At 37.1% G+C, this 18,280-nt stretch overlaps 1 protein-coding gene across 4 annotated transcripts in view; it reads right to left on the bottom strand.

Moving 5' to 3' along the window:
- Positions 1-220: 220 nt before the first annotated feature.
- LOC132110691 (vinculin-like) overlaps positions 221-18,280 on the bottom strand; it is a 35,903-nt gene continuing 17,843 nt past the window's right edge. The window contains exons 7-22 of one of the 4 annotated variants that reach the window (XM_059517516.1): positions 16,046-16,136; positions 14,893-15,040; positions 14,035-14,188; positions 12,899-13,074; positions 12,176-12,366; positions 10,446-10,645; positions 10,016-10,144; positions 7,651-7,800; positions 6,737-6,845; positions 6,355-6,657; positions 6,140-6,264; positions 5,862-6,047; positions 3,506-3,688; positions 2,038-2,241; positions 1,834-1,938; positions 221-1,752 (exon numbers count right to left, since the gene is read on the bottom strand). In XM_059517516.1, coding sequence (XP_059373499.1) covers positions 1,606-1,752; positions 1,834-1,938; positions 2,038-2,241; positions 3,506-3,688; positions 5,862-6,047; positions 6,140-6,264; positions 6,355-6,657; positions 6,737-6,845; positions 7,651-7,800; positions 10,016-10,144; positions 10,446-10,645; positions 12,176-12,366; positions 12,899-13,074; positions 14,035-14,188; positions 14,893-15,040; positions 16,046-16,136 — 2,601 coding nt within the window. In that variant the 3' untranslated portion in view covers positions 221-1,605. Of the gene's footprint in view, positions 1,753-1,833; positions 1,939-2,037; positions 2,242-3,505; positions 3,689-5,861; positions 6,048-6,139; positions 6,265-6,354; positions 6,658-6,736; positions 6,846-7,650; positions 7,801-10,015; positions 10,145-10,445; positions 10,646-12,175; positions 12,367-12,898; positions 13,075-14,034; positions 14,189-14,892; positions 15,041-16,045; positions 16,140-18,280 lie in introns of those variants that run through there. The other 3 variants (XM_059517513.1, XM_059517514.1, XM_059517515.1) reach the window with 3 other exon arrangements.

The following is an 18,280-nucleotide window of genomic DNA, read 5'->3' as shown; positions in this document are numbered from 1 at the left end:
TGAAAAGGTACTCTTTAAAATGTAAATGTTGTAGATAAGTGAATGCAAGGCAGTGAAGCATCACGATAGTGTTCGTGTAGCTGTACAGATTCAGAGTGCATCTTCAGCTAATAATAGTGTTGAGCTTATGCTACTGACTTTTTCATACTATGCACAATTTCCACACATTTGATTCTATACTGTAAATTTACTGTCCTTAAAACGGCAGTTCACGCAAAAATTCAAAACCTGCAATTTACTCATTAACCTGACTGACTTTCTTCTGAGGAACACATAAGAAGATATTTTTAAAAATACCTTAGTTTTTGTCCATACATTGAAAGTCAGTAGAGTCTAAAACAAAATGTTCTGGACCCCTTTGACTTTCATTGCATAGACAAAAACCTTTTCAGTTAATAATAAAATGAGGGTGTTAACAGACTTTCATTTTTGGCTAAACTATGCCTTTTAAGCATCTCCAAACACAGGTATCACATATTAACAAGCCACCTGGGTCTTTTTACCCATTCAGTTGAAATGGGTGAAAACATTAAGACAGCTCCATCATCGATATACTACAATTGCAAACAGAATCACACTGAGAAACGTCAAAATCACAGCTGTAAACTGAGCTGAGAGAGAACAGTTCAACTGTTGTGAGGATTGTGCTTTTCTGTTAAGAAATGTAAATAATCATTCACTCTCTCTCAAGCTCAACAGAAAGAATTCAGAATTTCAGTGTTAACTATCCAAGCTTTCACATGACTGTGTAGATTTACACCACAGATGTGTTTATTCGATAGCCAATGGATATTAGGTGTAAAAAACTAAATCTCTGGCATCAACCATGCCATGCAAAATACATCTCTGTAATGGCATGACCCATCAAAAAATGCATTAACGTTTTTAATAAATAGCTAAACAAAAGTCCATTATAAATATGAGCAAAGACCAGTTAATTATAGTTAGTTATAACTTAAAAACAACCAGCCAAAGGGTTTGTGAATAGCAAAAGTAAAACTTAAAACATTGTATGTGTTGTATATTTGCGACAAAAAAATGATCTGTGATATTGTTCTAATGAAATATAAGAAATATAAATATATACACTTTCAATAAGAAAATTTCATTGTCAAAAACTAAATTCTAAAACTAAAAAGTAAATTTCATCATGAACTCCAACATTGTTCGAGAGAGGCATCATGCCATTTTTCTCCGATACAAAATAGAAGACTTTTTCATGCAACAAAAATAAAATTATATATATATATATATATATATATATGTGGAATTTGGAAACCCAATATACCAAAAAAATATATTTAAAATGTGCTTCCTGTTTACTCCTACACTATACCTCAGTAGTGTGAGATAAAGGTAACTACAGCATACTTTCAGGACAAAAATAGCCTCCATTAGGAGGAGCAGTTTAGGTGTACCAAGTACCCATACTAGCAAGTAAATAAAAATAAGTAATACCAGTCTCCCTGAAACTAGAGCCAAACACTGATGTCCAAAAATATAAGAATCAGATCGGGTGCTTTTTTTCTGCCATCCCTTGTCAGATCTCAGATGCTTGAAAAGGCAAGAGCGCTAATTGCTAACTGAAAACAACTAGTCCTCAGTTTACTGGTACCAAGGGGTCTTTCGGACCCAGCGAAGAGTGAACCCTGCATCTGTGCGGATCTTGATGGAGGCAGCTTCTGCTTCTCTGACCGTCTCCTTCACGGACTGCATGAGGTTCTGTGCGTTATGCACAAGCATCTCAGTTGCCTTAAAACCAAACAATCATTTTAATTCCAATCCAATAAATCCTTCATTAAAGATGGTTGTGAATGTGCCTCGTCTCCTCACCTGCTCAGATTCTTCCTCACTGATGTTTGTACGTCCCAGCATTGTGGCCTTTACTGTGGACAGGATCTTCAGCTGAGTGCTAATAGTTGGGATACGCTCACAAACCTGGAATAAATATTTGAGAGTTTACAAATTTACTGGACAAAACAAGCCAATTAGCAAATATTCATCAATCAGTGCTCTACTAATATCTGCGCCACTGACCTGCAACAGGTTTGTGCGAATCCGTTTGTCAGTGCATTGCTTGGCTACCTCCTTAGCCAGCCGTGTGACCTCATCAGAGGCCTTGGCGATGTCCTTGGCGCACTGAATGAGGGCACGTTTATTCCCACTGCCTCCACGCACCAGACGAGACATCTCTGCCATGAGCAGGGCCATGCGCTTAGCTGCTCCAATGATGTCATTACCCTAAGAAGAAAAAAAAAAACCCATGAAACCCTTAGCATAAGGACTTTAAATAAGGGTTTGATTACAGATGTACTTTGTTCAAGTAGATTATTTTTGCCCGTTTTTAATCTGTGTCTAACGTCTATTTAGAAGACAAATAGTGTTTAGAATCGGATCATATTAATCCAGTGCACATCAGTCATGCATTTTTTAAATTAGTGTAGGTTTATCATGTCTCCTGAAGTCACATATGTTGGATTAAATGTGAGAAATACAACAAAAACACATTAACGAAATTTTTTTCAGTGCAAACGGAAAAGCATTTTTATGATTGTTACCATTTTGTAAATCTACTTTGCCATCATAAGAGTTTTCGTTTGCACAAGTTTCTCTCTTTTTTTTTCTTGGAATTCTGAGTATATATATCGAAATGCATTTTTAAAGAATTAAAAAAAGGTAATTGCTACTCTTTATCTCACAGTTATGACTTTTTTCAATGCAATTGAAACTTTATCTCACAATTGCAAGAAAAAAGTTTGTAAGATTGTAAGATAAAAATTATATCTTTTTCTTTTTTTTAATCCATGACAGAAGTTTTTATTGTTATTTTGTCAGCACGAGAAACTCTGACAGTGTTTTTTTCTGTAAACTCCATAGAATCTAATGTATTTTCTTCCAGCTTGTCAGAAATATGGTGCCCATCTTACGAATAAATCATAATTATTAAAAAATAAAATCTAAATATACATTTGATCTTTATACTTTGAGTAGAATTCTGCATGATCCTTTAGTGAGACAGTTGTGTTTATACACATGCATGCAAAGTTTCAGTGTGTTAAAATGTAATATCCTACAATGGTTTTGACATGGTTCATTTAAATGGTTAGAAAAAGTGTCCAACAAACAAACAGGCATGTGACATGACTTGTGTAATTCTGAAGTCATTGGGAAACTGTCATCCATGGCTTGACAGGGTGGCAAAAGCAGAGTGTTTGGCAGCAGCGGTTGAGTGAATGGCTCCTCGTTCAAACCAGGACACAGAGGCGTGACACTATCAGAAATGAGCAGGGAAGTGACTTGTGAAGCCAGTATCAATTTGTCCAAGAAATGCACAACAAACTTGCCATTCCAGTCGTGGTCATTGGCAATCCCCAGCAGCAAAAAAAACACACCGGACCCAAGTGTGAAGCAACAGCAGCAGCAGCTATCTGGTTTCAGCATTCCCATAGTAATATCTGGATGCACAAGGGACACTGCAGCCCACCGGGGCCAGAAAGCAGAGTACCTTACTGGACCATTTGCGGGTTTCCTGGTGCAAAGACTGCGCAGCGGCCAGAATGGGCTGGTTAACTGGCTGATTTGAAGACATTAAGAGAAGCTCTGGCTCAAAATCATCCTCGATGTCTGTGAATTCATCCTCATCGTCTATATCTACAGCGGCCTCAAACCCCTTGTCTGTCCCTTCAGGCTGGGAAGGAGGAGGATGGAGGGGGTAAGGAAGGATCCAGCATGGAGAAAGAAGGACAGAGTTAGTACGAGAGGCACTGCATGGAGATTCCCAGGATATGATTGTGGGATCAGCTGGGTTTAGGATGGCTGGGAGAGAGTCCTGCTGGGTAACGTCTGCCACAGGGTTTATGATGTCAACTGAAAAATCAGGTAACTGATCTATCCTCGCAGAGAATAGAAACTGGGTGGTTCAACTGGACAGAGAGCGAACAAGCAAAGCCCCCAACAAGATAAGATGAAATTCATAATGGGTTCTCCAAAAAAAGCAGCTTTTACATTACTGCAAATGAATTATTATTATTATTACAGTAATTGAAATTTCTTTTTTATTAAACAAGGATACATTAAATTGATCAGAAATTGCAGTTAAGACATGCTTTTAAATATTTCTATTTCAATTAAATACCGTTCTTTTGAGCTTTCTATTCATAAAAAAAAAAAAAATCCTAAATAAAATCTGTCATGGTTTCCACAAAAATATTATGCAGCACACTGTTTTCAACATTGATAATAGTAATAAGAAATGTTTCTTGAACAGCAAATCAGCAAATCAGAATGATTTCTGAAGGATCATGTGACACTGAAGACTGGAGAAATGATGCTGAACATTCAGCTTCACCATCACAGGAATAGATTACATCTAAAAATATATTAAACTAGAAAACAATATTCACAATATTACTGTTTTTATTTTATTTTTTAACAAATTAATGCAGTCTTGGTGAGCGTAGGAGACCTTTTTCAAAAACAAATTCTTACTGACCCCAAACATTTGAATAGTAGCATATCTGTCTATCTTCCTGCAATATCTCAGCATCTCATTAATCCAGTTAATCCTATTTTTACACTGTATTAAATTTAGTGAAAATGACCATAACTGAAAAAAAAAAAAAAGATACAAACAGGTAAAGACCATGTTAAAACGCAAGAGCACAAATAATTTTCACAGGGACTGAGATAAAGCAGGACTGTTCGAGTATTATAGACGTAGAAGACATAGCACAAAAACATCCACAAAAGGACAACGACACAACCATTAAGTCAAACACACCCAGTGGGCTCTCACCACAGTCTCCTGATTAGATTTTATAAGTATTACAGTTTACGTCACCTTCTAGCGCCTACAAGAGCCTTTGTACTGAGCTTGTTTCAGATGATATCGCATCCACTGAGGAAGATTAAAGTTGACTCAGATAGTCCTGTCGGTCTCGTTTCATAGAAAAATCATGTATTGGTCCGTCACTATAGTAAAAAAAATGAGTCTGCTTGTTAAAACATTAGAGCATGCAAACACTTCTTTCATAGATGACAGTTTCCACTCTTTTTTTTCCCCCCTGAAACTGGAATCATCACAGAGATTTCCACATTTCAGGTTAAAGACAACAAAAAAACGAATTCAACAGAAGCAACATTTGACAATCATAGAAAGCAGACCAGTAGGCAAAGCGCATCTCAAACATTTGAACAAAATTTTTTATAACATAAACGTTTACCAGTTTCATCTCGACAGTCTTTATAATTATAATTCTTTTAAATTATTAAGTATTGCATTTTACTTAAAGTGCATTACAGTTCAAAAGTTTGGGGTCGGTAAGTTTTTTTTTTTTTGTATAGATGTCTTTTATGCTCACCAAGGCTGCATTTGTTAATTTCAAAATACAGTACAGTAAAAATAATTATAATGAAATATTATTACAAGACAAAAAAATTTCTTTCTTTCTGTTTTTAGTTTCTAGTGATGGCAAAGCTGTATTTTTATCAGCCATTACTCCAGTCTTTAGTGTCATATAAGCCTTCAAAAATCAATCTAATACGCTGATTTGCTGCTAATACTTAGCCACTTAATATTTTGTTGTAAACAGTGACACCGTGATTATTATTATTATTTATATTTTCTTTTTGGATTTTCAGATGAATATACAAGTTCAACAGAACACAGTTTATTTGAAATGTTTAGTAACAACGTAAAAGTCTTTACTGTCATTGTTGATCATTTTACTGCATCCATGCTTAATAAAAGTATTAATTTCTTGAGAAAGAAAAACTTACTGACCCCAAACTTTTGAACGATAATGTATTTCTTAAGAACTACAAGGAATGATTCTGTGCCTAGAACATGATAGTTCACTCACCTTGCTGGACCATTTACGGGCCTCGTCGTGTAGCTGCCTGGCCGCCACCATCATCGGCTCGCTCACCATCTCGCCAGCTTTCTGCTCAGGGAACTCCTCGTCTTTCTCCTCTGGGGGTGGAGGTCTCGGTGGAGGTACCTCTCCCTCTGGCAGGGGCGGTTTGGGAGGAGCCTGATCATCACTGACCTGACAGAATCATATTGGTGAGTAAATAATGACAGAATTGTCCCTTTAAGACCTGAATCGAAGCTTTAATGATGTAGAGCTGCAGCACTTACATGCAGCTGATCAAGGTCTGGAGGTGGAGGTGGAAAGTCAGGCTCCTGAGGCTGGAAGGCTTCTCTGACTTCCCCAACAGCAGCCAAGATCCTGTAGCCAGAGTCCAGGAAGCTCTTTTGAGAACCTAATCATTAGGAGAAAAAGATTTCCGTCAGTAATCGGAATAAATTGTTTTCTATAAATGTATCCAGAACATTAACAAAAAAAAAAAGACCTGGATCCTGGATGTTTCCTGCCACTGCTTTAGCAGCCATAACCATGGGTGAGATTGTTCTACCAAGTTCATCTGAAGCCGCTTTGACCAGTTCTCTGAATTTCGGGTCCTCTGAGTTCTCCACTTCCCGTTTGGCCACCAGAAGGACCCGGTTAGCCCGCCGGGCAATGCTGGTGGCCCCTGCAACCAACATCTGAGGCTGAACGTTAGCCATTGCCACCCGGCATTTATCGATGTCTTTCTTAATGGCCTCCTCTGAAGCATCCAAGAGGGATTTAGTGTCGATGGCTTCATCCACAAGACCTGAAATAAAGAGTTGGAATATTTCAATGATTTTCAAAGGATTGCATGGGGTATTTCATCTGATATGAGCTTTGCTTACTTGTCATTTTTTCAATGTTGTCAATCCATTGGTTCTTCATGGTCTCAAAGTGCTCGTATGCAGCCTGGTTGCCAGGGTTCTTCAGCAAAATGCGTGCAGCAGAAGTGACCTACTCATGAGAACAACAAAAGACAGATGCACACTTAAATTCGATCACAACCAGCTTAATAGTACTCATTCTGAAAGCCTTTATTGGTAGAATTATCAACAGAAAAAATGATGTGCACTGATATATCTTTTATATTCAAAAAATCTTTTTTTTCTTTTCTTACAAAGGCTGTCAAAATTACAGTAATGTCTCACTTTTTAACATATAAATATTGTTTTAAAAGGTTTGTATGTTTCAAATCACAATAATAGTGAGTGGCGAAAAAAAATACTGTATTATTACTGTGACAATATAAAAGTTAGTTATTTTAGAAACATCCTACGGAGCCCCGCACATGACATGCAAGAAAAAAATTTATAAATTGTGCGCACAATTTGCTAATTCGTTCCCTCAATGTACTAAAATGTGCACACGATTGCTATTGCGTTCCCTTGATTTGCTAAATTGTGCACAATATTTAGCAAATCGAGGGAACGAATGAGTAAATTGTGCTTACAATTTATAAATCAAGGGAACGAATTAGTAAATCGTGCACATGATTTAGCCTACTATTTTTTCCTGCATGTCATGTGCGGGGCTCCGTAACATCCTCATAATTTAACACTCAATATTTTTCTCACACAGTGCTATTTTTAAGAATGAGGTCTCGCTCAAGATCATGATCATATTTGGTAGTATCTGGCATCAAAAAGCTTGAATGCCCCTGGAGACTCTGCTAATGTTCAACTATCAGGTCAAGCACTCATGCCATTATGTGCTCTTAAAGTAGCTCTGGCCGTCCACGGATACACACACATACACATACCTGAGGTGTAAGATCTCTGGATGATTTCACAGCCACATGGATGCCTTCAACTGTGCTCTTATTGGCTGTTCCCACGGCAGCGGCCTTCTCCGCTGTAGCACCCAGTCTACTGGCATGATTCTCAAAGTTAGACGCCCTTTCTTCAAACACCTAGAGGGGAGAAAATACAAAAAACGCATTCATTTTGTAATTCATGTTATTAATTAGAATGATTATTTTATAATTAATCATTTAGCTTTATTGGTACAACCCGAATTCCGGAAAAGTTGGGACGTTTTTTAAATTTTAATAAAATGAAAACTAAAAGACTTTCAAATCACATGAGCCAATATTTTATTCACAATAGAACATAGATAACATAGCAAATGTTTAAACTGAGAAAGTTTACAATTTTATGCACAAAATGAGCTCATTTCAATTTTGATTTCTGCTACAGGTCTCAAAATAGTTGGGACGGGGCATGTTTACCATGGTGTAGCATCTCCTTCTCTTTTCAAAACAGTTTGAAGACGTCTGGGCATTGAGGCTATGAGTTGCTGGAGTTTTGCTGTTGGAATTTGGTCCCATTCTTGCCTTATATAGATTTCCAGCTGCTGAAGAGTTCGTGGTAGTCTTTGACGTATTTTTCGTTTAATGATGCGCCAAATGTTCTCTATAGGTGAAAGATCTGGACTGCAGGCAGGCCAGGTTAGCACCCGGACTCTTCTACGACGAAGCCATGCTGTTGTTATAGCTGCAGTATGTGGTTTTGCATTGTCCTGCTGAAATAAACAAGGCCTTCCCTGAAATAGACGTTGTTTGGAGGGAAGCATATGTTGCTCTAAAACCTTTATATACCTTTCAGCATTCACAGAGCCTTCCAAAACATGCAAGCTGCCCATACCGTATGCACTTATGCACCCCCATACCATCAGAGATGCTGGCTTTTGAACTGAACGCTGATAACATGCTGGAAGGTCTCCCTCCTCTTTAGCCCGGAGGACACGGCGTCCGTGATTTCCAACAAGAATGTCAAATTTGGACTCGTCTGACCATAAAACACTATTCCACTTTGAAATAGTCCATTTTAAATGAGCCTTGGCCCACAGGACACGACGGCGCTTCTGGACCATGTTCACATATGGCTTCCTTTTTGCATGATAGGGCTTTAGTTGGCATCTGCTGATGGCACGGCGGATTGTGTTTACCGACAGTGGTTTCTGAAAGTATTCCTGGGCCCATTTAGTAATGTCATTGACACAATCATGCCGATGAGTGATGCAGTGTCGTCTGAGAGCCCGAAGACCACGGGCATCCAATAAAGGTCTCCAGCCTTGTCCCTTACGCACAGAGATTTCTCCAGTTTCTCTGAATCTTTTGATGATGTTATGCACTGTAGATGATGAGATTTGCAAAGCCTTTGCAATTTGACGTTGAGGAACATTGTTTTTAAAGTTTTCCACAATTTTTTTACGCAGTCTTTCACAGATTGGAGAGCCTCTGCCCATCTTTACTTCTGAGAGACTCTGCTTCTCTAAGACAAAGCTTTTATAGCTAATCATGTTACAGACCTGATATCAATTAACTTAATTAATCACTAGATGTTCTCCCAGCTGAATCTTTTCAAAACTGCTTGCTTTTTTAGCCATTTGTTGCCCCCGTGCCAACTTTTTTGAGACCTGTAGCAGGCATTAAATTTTAAATGAGCTAAATAAGTGGATAAAAGTGTAAAATTTCTCAGTTTAAACATTTGCTACGTTATCTATGTTCTATTGTGAATACAATATTGGCTCATGTGATTTGAAATTCCTTTAGTTTTCATTTTATTAAAATTTAAAAAACGTCCCAACTTTTCCGGAATTCGGGTTGTATATTATTATAGTTTTTGTTAATATTTTTATATTTTATTTTAAAGTTTTAGTAATTTTGTTATTTGAGTTCATTTTTTTTAAATCTATATAGTTTTTTTTATTAGTATTATTTATAGTTTATTTAGTTTTAGTTATTTTAGCACTTCAAGTTAAACTAAACAAAAATGAGAAATGTTGCCTTGGCAACTAAGTTTTATTATATTATATTCTATTTTAGTTATCGCTAATTTCTCTTTAAGTATAAGGTAACTATAATAACTATAAATAATGACTTAGTATGTTTGTATGCATTTCTGACCTAGTTATAAAATAATGATTTTGGGGATTCCTTCAAAATTAAATAAAAACTAACCCTAAGAATAAAAGTTTATATTAGCTTCTAAAACTAGCGAAAGTCTTTTAAAAAATTGTGAAAGTTTTTTTACAATTAGGTTTATGGCTTGGAATGCTTTGTGTGAATTAGCAGATTTGATATGACGCTGAAAAGCATGCTGCGCTCTGTATACTGAGCTGACCTCCTCTCTGTTGGGGGCCTCAAGAGGCGCAGTTGCTGCCACAGCCAGGAGTTTAATTGGTGTGGTTGTATCACTGAAAACATCAGACACCTCCTGGGTCATTGCTTCCTGCATCTTTGCCTTTAGATCCTTAAAGGAAAAATATGATATGATGTGGTTATTTAAGCGTGCAGTCAAAAACAAAAAAAACATTTGATGAAAACAGAATAGGATAAAAAAAATTGTGTCATGCAAATATTTCCCAGCAGAGGGTGGCATTTGCTTATATATCATATTGAGATAAAAGCCCTTGTTCTTTGTGTACTGGACTACTCTAAAGCCAGCAGATATGACCTCTGCACTTCCTATTTGATTATGCTTCACCCACACCTGCTGCGGGAGAATGATACTGGGATCTTTTTTAATAGAAAGGGGGGACTCGTTGCCTCACGTTAATTGCATCCAGGAGATGAGCAGCCATGGTGCGCGCCTGAGGACTCTCTCCCTCTCCCCGCGCCGCATGATCTGATAACTGCATCATCAGTTGCTCCACTCGCTCACACTTTGCTAGCAGTTCCTGTCTGTACGGCCCTGGTAGAGAGTTTGCCAGCCGACAGCCTTCTGCTATCAGCCCCCGTATGGCAGCCTGGCCTACAGACAGACATGACAGGCTCCCAATGAAATGTGCCATTTCTCCTGAACAATCAAACAGGTGTCCCAAACACTGCTCACTACATCATACTACTGTTTGGACAAACAGAGTCTCTTCAGGGAAATTAACCAACAGATTGCTTAAAGCTGATAAACATTACACATTTTATCTTTAAGCCACGATCATAATCAAAACATTTTATATCTCAAGCCATTTTTTCACCAACTCTTACAAACAAAAGATTGGTAGTCATTTATTGATAGTCCATGTGTTACCACCCAACCAGATGCGATTTATTTAAAAGTAAAACTCACATTTCCCTTGTGTTCATGCCATGTGCATTTGTTTTCAATTGTGCTTGATTCTAATTGGTTCATTGCTTTCATTATGGTCATGTGTTTTTTGGTCAGGTGCACATTTGCTCATTAGTAGTTTGTATTTATAACCCTGATTTTGCCATGCATCTTTGTCTAGTTTCGTCATCTTTTGATGCTGTAGTCCACAAATGTGAGTTTCATGTCTTTGCCATGCTTTATCAAGTTAAGTCATATTTATTTTAAAGTGACTGTTTTGTTTGAACACTTTTTGAATCATGAAATAAACTGCAAATGACGAATGCGGAAGTGCAGGAGAGAGAGCAAAACAAAACATGAATTAGAAGTACAAAACTAGGATTTGTAAAGAAAAATGTCTGGGGATTTGGATATAACCCAAGAGGAGACTGGTTTTACTTTGCTGAAAACAAAACTTGGTTCTCACGAGACGATGATATTCTCACCGGAGCGTACATCATCCTCTGGAACGCCTCTCTCTCGTGAACATGCGTATGAAAGATAGCAGAGGGTAGAGAATTTTATTCTGAATAAACTTTATAAAGTTTATAAAGTTTTAAATATGGATATTTTTCATACAGAAACACATCGATTCACTTTAGAAGGAAGTGTGGAGTACTTTTTTATGATGGATGGATGCACTTTATTTTGCTTCAAAATCTCACCATTCACTGCCATTATAAAGCTAGGAAGAGCTGTCCCAATATTGGTCTCGCCATACACTCGAAATTGTGGACTTTCTCCTAAACGTTTAGAGCATAGTGTAAGTATGTGAACTGGGACAAACCCTGGTACTAAACTGTGCAGCTCTGGTCTAGAGTTACTCCAAGACTAAGTTAACCTGAAAGTAACATGACCTGCTGTGAATAGGACACAAACTATTTCAAAACATAAATAGCTGCTTCAAGTATGAACATAAATACAACCGGGACAGAGAAAATAGCCATCTGTCACATCACACAGTATAAAGGTCCAGAGTCAAGTGACCAGTTCCATACAAATGAATAAGTCATTCAATATGCCAGTGTTATCCTTTGGGGGAAAGTAATAGCCTCAGATGACCAGATGAGCATTTTACTGCACTTAATAACAGACACAGATATAATAACAGTCACTGATTTATTTCATAATGTAAATGTATTGCCAAGCTTCTTTTTGTGTTTAAGTGGTAATGTTTTACCTCATATTGCCACCCACCTACTCCATGATCGTCCACTCCAGGGTTGTTGATCCAGTGCAAGGCCTGCTCCATTTTGCCCTCTAGTGTAACAGCAGCCTTGGCAGGTCTCATGTTGGCCACAGCACGGTTAGTCTTTGCCTGCAAGTTCTGCAAAGCTGTGCCAATCTGCTTGGCCAGCGCTCTAGCCTCAGGAGTATCTCCTTTACCCCTGTGGCACAAAAAAAAGGCCAGAACATCAGATTTAACACACAAAAATAAACATAAAATTACCATGAGGATAAGACAAGAAATACATAAAAGAATCATTGAGACATTTCCTGTGAGGGTAAATCTACATTTCAAATCAACATTATAACGGCCTTTCCAGTCACTTTCGATCGATTTAATGATTTATTACATTCTTTCTAAATAAAAGTATTCTTAAAAAAAAAATCTTACTGACCACAAACTTATTTAAGATGATATTGTAATTATGATAAAAATATTATAATAATTTCATAATATTATGAAAGCTTTAAGAGTCACATCAGGCACTTTTTCCTGGTTACATAATCTGTTCTTACCGTGAACATGATTTCACATTTTTTCAAGTGCTGATCAAAGACACAACATTATCTGAACATGACAGACTGGCATGACTGATATCAAGCCGCAAACCATCTGTCCTTTGAAAGTGGAAAGAACACTTTGAATGTTTTTGTAAATTAAAGAACTCATATGTACTGTAGGTCTATACTTACATTTTTCGAAGTTCAACCAGTCTCGCAGTGAGTCCTGCGACCTCACTGATGGAGCGCAGAATGTCATCTCTCTCTTTAGGGTCTTCACACAGGTCAGCAATGCGCTTGGCCTCCACCAGAAGAGCGCGGATGTTCTCTTCCCCCTCCGGACCACCGTTAGGATCAGCCAGCCAGCTCTGTACAGAAACAACCATTCAAGTTCAGATAGAAATTATGTAACTGTCACAATCCTTTCATACTTAAAGGTGAATTAATGTGTTCATTTATGTCATATTTTATTTGTTATTTTAAAAGTAAACTAGTGTTTTTATTTTATCAGTGTATTTTTACACTAGAACTACTACTAGTTAGCAGTATCTTCAAAACTAATCTTAGAACACTCTCAGGCTCTTCTGTTCTTTTATTATCAGAGCAAACATACTAGACTGACACTGTCAACATTTCCTGTTTTTGAACTTGAAGGAATATTTATAGTCATATTGTCATTCAATCATGTTCTAATCATATAGTTTGCTGTCATCTGAACTCATCTGTGGTTTTCTGTCACAGCACACAGTACAAGGATTCCTTCGGTTATCCACCCTTTAAATACGTCTGAGTCACAGCACATCTCCACTAAATAACATCAGACCAGACAGATTTTCTGCAACAGCTCTTTAAATGTGGACATGTCGCTAATTAAGTGTACCCTACCCACACGTCCTCTGGGATGCAAATACAGTCTCTTCAAATCAATATCATAAAATCTTAACATAAGACTACAATATAAATAGAACTTTTAAGAAAAACGCTTCACATATCTTTTGTTGTTGACATCAATGACTTGTTTGAAACTATCCAAGCTGCAGATTTATGTAACGTTTAATCATTTGGAATATTATGGGTCATGTAACTGCTTTAATTATAACAAACATAATATCCATTAATAATGATTTTATATATACTTAATGATATAATAATAGTAATAATACATTCCATTGTTGTTAAAGAGACAGTTGTTTACATTGCTATGATTGGGTTATAAATGTTGGTACTTTGTTGACATGTCAATTGAGCCTCTAACCAAAACCAATTGGGCACTACCTAAGACACCCTGAGCACTGCAATCCACTAACAAAACATGCTTCAGGACTGACCTGGGCCGTGTCCATTCTCTTGGTGATGGTTTGTTTGGCATTGGTCAGGGCTTCCAGCTTCCGAGCAGCGTTCTCCACTTTCCCCATCAGAATATCCAAACCCTGGCCCACCTGCTGAGCTTTCTGCATACCCATAGGGGTGGCACCCTGACCTCTGAAGAAACAATATAATATAATATATTTTAATAGTAGAATTACATGATCACACAATCAACAGGAGAAGAGAATGACTTGACCATACATTAAGATCTCTCTGACTACCCTTTAACAAATTGAACGTGAAAAGCATCTGAATAGCATGTGTAGGTCAGCCGTGTCTGAGAGTGATCAGTGGGCCGGGGCAGCCACTAATTATCCGACCCTGCAGCTTTAATCTGCTTTCCTTGAGTCTATCTAATGAAGTCAGAGCCCAGCGTCTGATCTTTCACTTTCACTCCAGCTTTCAACATCCCTGACACATGGAGCCAAACCGTGCCACACCGTTCCTTCCTTCTCCTGTACTCAGCAGTCAGAGATAAACAATCCCTGGAGAATTAACCCGCTAACAAACAACATCTATACTGTGTTTATTGAAAAACCTGACACACTTTCTCGTTTTGTAAATTAGACGCAGTTACAGCCCCTGAGAAACGTCACACAGGGATAATGCATTGTATAAATGATGATGAGTATCATTATGAACAGCACACGGTTGCACTGATGCATAATTCAGCACAAGCGCCACAGAAACATGTGGTGGCATTTAGCTCTCAGTGTGAAATGCTGAACTGAGGAGTCTCTTAGTCGGTTGAATCAGCAGTATAATGGGCTTTGATTATAATTCTACTTTTTCTCCGGGTGCACCTGAATGGGGCGTACCTGGTGCGCACGTCTGACACCTGATCCGTCATCTGGCCCAAGGTCTTGGCTGTTCCCAGGATTTCTCGTCTTTCTTTCCCCCCACAAAACTCACCCACTTTTCCTGCTTCATCCAGTATCTGACGCAGCGCATGCTGTCCCAGATCTCCTGTACAAGAACGTCCAGAGCAGACGTTACAAACATAGTGTTAGGCCATTACACATACACTTTTGATCCATTTCAAATCATGTACATTACACAAATATTAAGTACATAAAAAAGGTACAAATTACATATTAGTACCTTTTGAAAAGATTTTATGTCTTTGTGTACCATTCAAAAGTTTAGAGTCTATAAGAGTGTTTTCTTAATAAGAAATTCATAAATTATTCCATAAGGATGCATTAAATTGTGAATTGAATTGTAAAAATGACATTGAAGACATTTATTATGTTCCAAAATATTTACATTTCAAATAAATGCTAGTCTTTTAATTTTCTATTCATCAAAGAACCCTGATTCAATAAATCCATCAAAATATAAGGCAGTACAACTGTTTTCAAGAAAGGTTTTTTTTTTTTTGAGCACCAAATCAGCATAAAATAATGATTTCTGAAGGATCATGTAACACTGAAGACTCGAGTAATGACATCACAGGAATTATCCAAAAAACATTTGAAAATCCTACTGAACCCCAAACTTTTGATCAGAAGGGTATTTCATACAGGACTAACACCAGGGGTCAAATTATTATTCCCTTAAAATTAGGGTATTATTTTAATAATTCATAATTTAATTATTGTTTTAAAAATTTCGGAATAATTTTTTTTCTTCTGAAAATATTGTAATCTCAAAAACATGCATAATTAGTTTTTTCATTTCCCCTCTTTTACCAGCGTATAATCAATCTCTCTGACCTGTATAATCAATGACTCCATTGTACATGCTCCCTTAGCATGTAAAATGAGACACAGGTCCAAATAGACGTCATTTATGCATCATCCATTTTAGCGATTGTGTGCATGTGCTTAAATATGGAAGCTGAAGAACAATTTGTAATTTCCACAGCATAGTTTCAATAAATGGTCTTATTTTACTGTGGAAGTTTAAAGTCACAGTGTTTCTAGCACAAAAAGCTGAAATATCACAGTGAGCTAATGGATGTTATGTTACCTGGAAGACCGTTAGGGTCCCTCAGCCAGCCTTTAGCCTGACCCATCTTTGACTGGATCTGTGCTAGTGCTCTCCTCATGGCCTCTGTGTCCTTCAGAGAGAAAGAGTGTGTTAGTCAGTAATGTCTGTCATATTGGCCCACAGGGGAGGATGTCATAGAATGGATCTGAGCGGTTACAGCTATTTGTTGCAGTAACGGTTTATGTGGTCATATGAAGGAGTAGATTCTGAAGGGAGGTGGCTCTGCAGCTCTTTCCCTCAATCACACACACAAAGTGTGAGAGCGGCCCACATAATCACCACTTCACACTCCACTGCACCACACACACACATTTAAAGAAGAACCCGTCTGGTTCGGTAACTCAGTCGTGTGTATAGCACGTCTCTACTGCAGTCTAAAGGAATAGTCATCTGCAAAAGCACTGCAATATTGAAGCCTAAAAATATTAAGGCTTATTAAGGAGATGCGTGCAATGAATTTTCTAAGCAATCAGACTTTTGCTTGGTGGCAGTTATTAATACCCTAGCAAAACCGAGCATCCATTCATAACACCTTAGCAACTGAAAACATGCATAGTGCATTATACAAAGTTTTTAAATAAAACAAAGACTACTGGAGTAGTTTTCTGTTTTTCTACTTAGATTTTAATTTAAATGTATTGTGTTACTTGCAGGGTTATTATAGTTAACTAAAACTAAAACCATAATGTTATGAAATTTTAAGAAAAAAATTAATTTCAGCCAGTTGCCAAAGGCAACACGTCTCATTTTATAATTTCTCATTAACTTGATGTACTAAAATAAAATAAAATGAATAAATAAATTAAAGTAAAAAATATATAGAAACTATAAAGACATATAAACAACCAAAAAATGACAAAAACACCCAGTTACTAAAACTTTAAATTAAAAATGAAAATGGAAAATATACAAATTTAAATTATTCAAAATATTAATAAAACAAAGTATCTCGATACAAAAACAATACTGGTTACATGATCTTTTTTTTACTTGTTTGAGAAATGTACTAACAATTTCTGAGTGAAAAAAGGTTTTTATACCATTTCTTTTTTTCAGTGCAAATATATTTGCATTTTATATATTTTGACTTCTGATAGTGTTTTCTGGCCCCCGGAGGGTCTCAGTTTTACTACTTATATCATTAAGACATGGACTTGGTCTCTTTTGACTTTGACTTTTGAAGTTCTGTGGCAAGCACCACTCAAGATAGTGACCTGAAAATGTTCAGATCTAGTTTTGCTTTGTTGTCTTTGACTCAGCAAGCCAAGACACTAATGGACCTTTAAAAAGAAGTAGAATTGAGCTCTTGTTTTGTGCTTGTGGCCTTTCCAGCAGGAGACACACTCTGGCAGCTGAAGCAGCAGTCAGATCCAATCAGGAGAGAGAGATGGGCAGGAAATTCTGCTGCCTATTACACTACATCTCACCGGTAAAATAGTGTACCGGTATATTAAAATTTCTCTAAAATATGCAGCTAAATACATGTCAGCCAGCTTTCATGAATCCATATCAAAAAGCCTAAATATAGTTTGTGGTTATCCCAAAGCAGAACTGAAGCACAAGTATAAATCAATGCGTCTTCTCTCAGCTAAAACGAATTATCCACCCAATCCATTTCCTCTGCCTGCTTTGCCTGCCTGCTGTCCAGTAACTGCCGCTTTTAAGCCAACTGTTCAGCATCTAGCAAGAGAGATCACATTATTTCTAAATTGATGAGTCATTTCCTATTTGTGTGCATTCTTGGATAGATTCAGCTCAGGGTTGGGTTTCATTCACAAGCCGGGAAAAATTGTATAAGCAGTTATTTAGCTTTTATTGTTCTTTTTACTTCAGATATGATTGCAGAAAAATATCATTCGATGTAGTAAATGCATCTGCATTTATAAACAGTTCAAATGTTTGGGGTCAGTACGTATTATTATTATTATTTTTTTGCTTTTTACTTTTACTTAGGATATGAACTTTCAACTCATAAAAGAATCCTGAAAATGCTTCACAGTTTCCTCACAAACATTAAGCAGCACAACTGGTTTCAACACTGATAATGATAGGAAATGTTTCTTGAGCACCAAATCAGCATATTAGAATGATTTCTGAAGGATCATGTGACAAGGAAGACTGGAGAAACGATGCTGAAAATTCCGCTTTGCCATCACAAGAATAGATTACAACGTATGCAGTTATTCTAAATTGTAATAATAATTCACAATATTA

The sequence above is a fragment of the Carassius carassius genome, chromosome 30 (genome assembly GCF_963082965.1).
Source record: "Carassius carassius chromosome 30, fCarCar2.1, whole genome shotgun sequence".
In the NCBI taxonomy this organism is placed as follows: Eukaryota; Metazoa; Chordata; class Actinopteri; order Cypriniformes; family Cyprinidae; genus Carassius; species Carassius carassius.
This window is presented reverse-complemented; position numbering and strand designations above follow the sequence as displayed.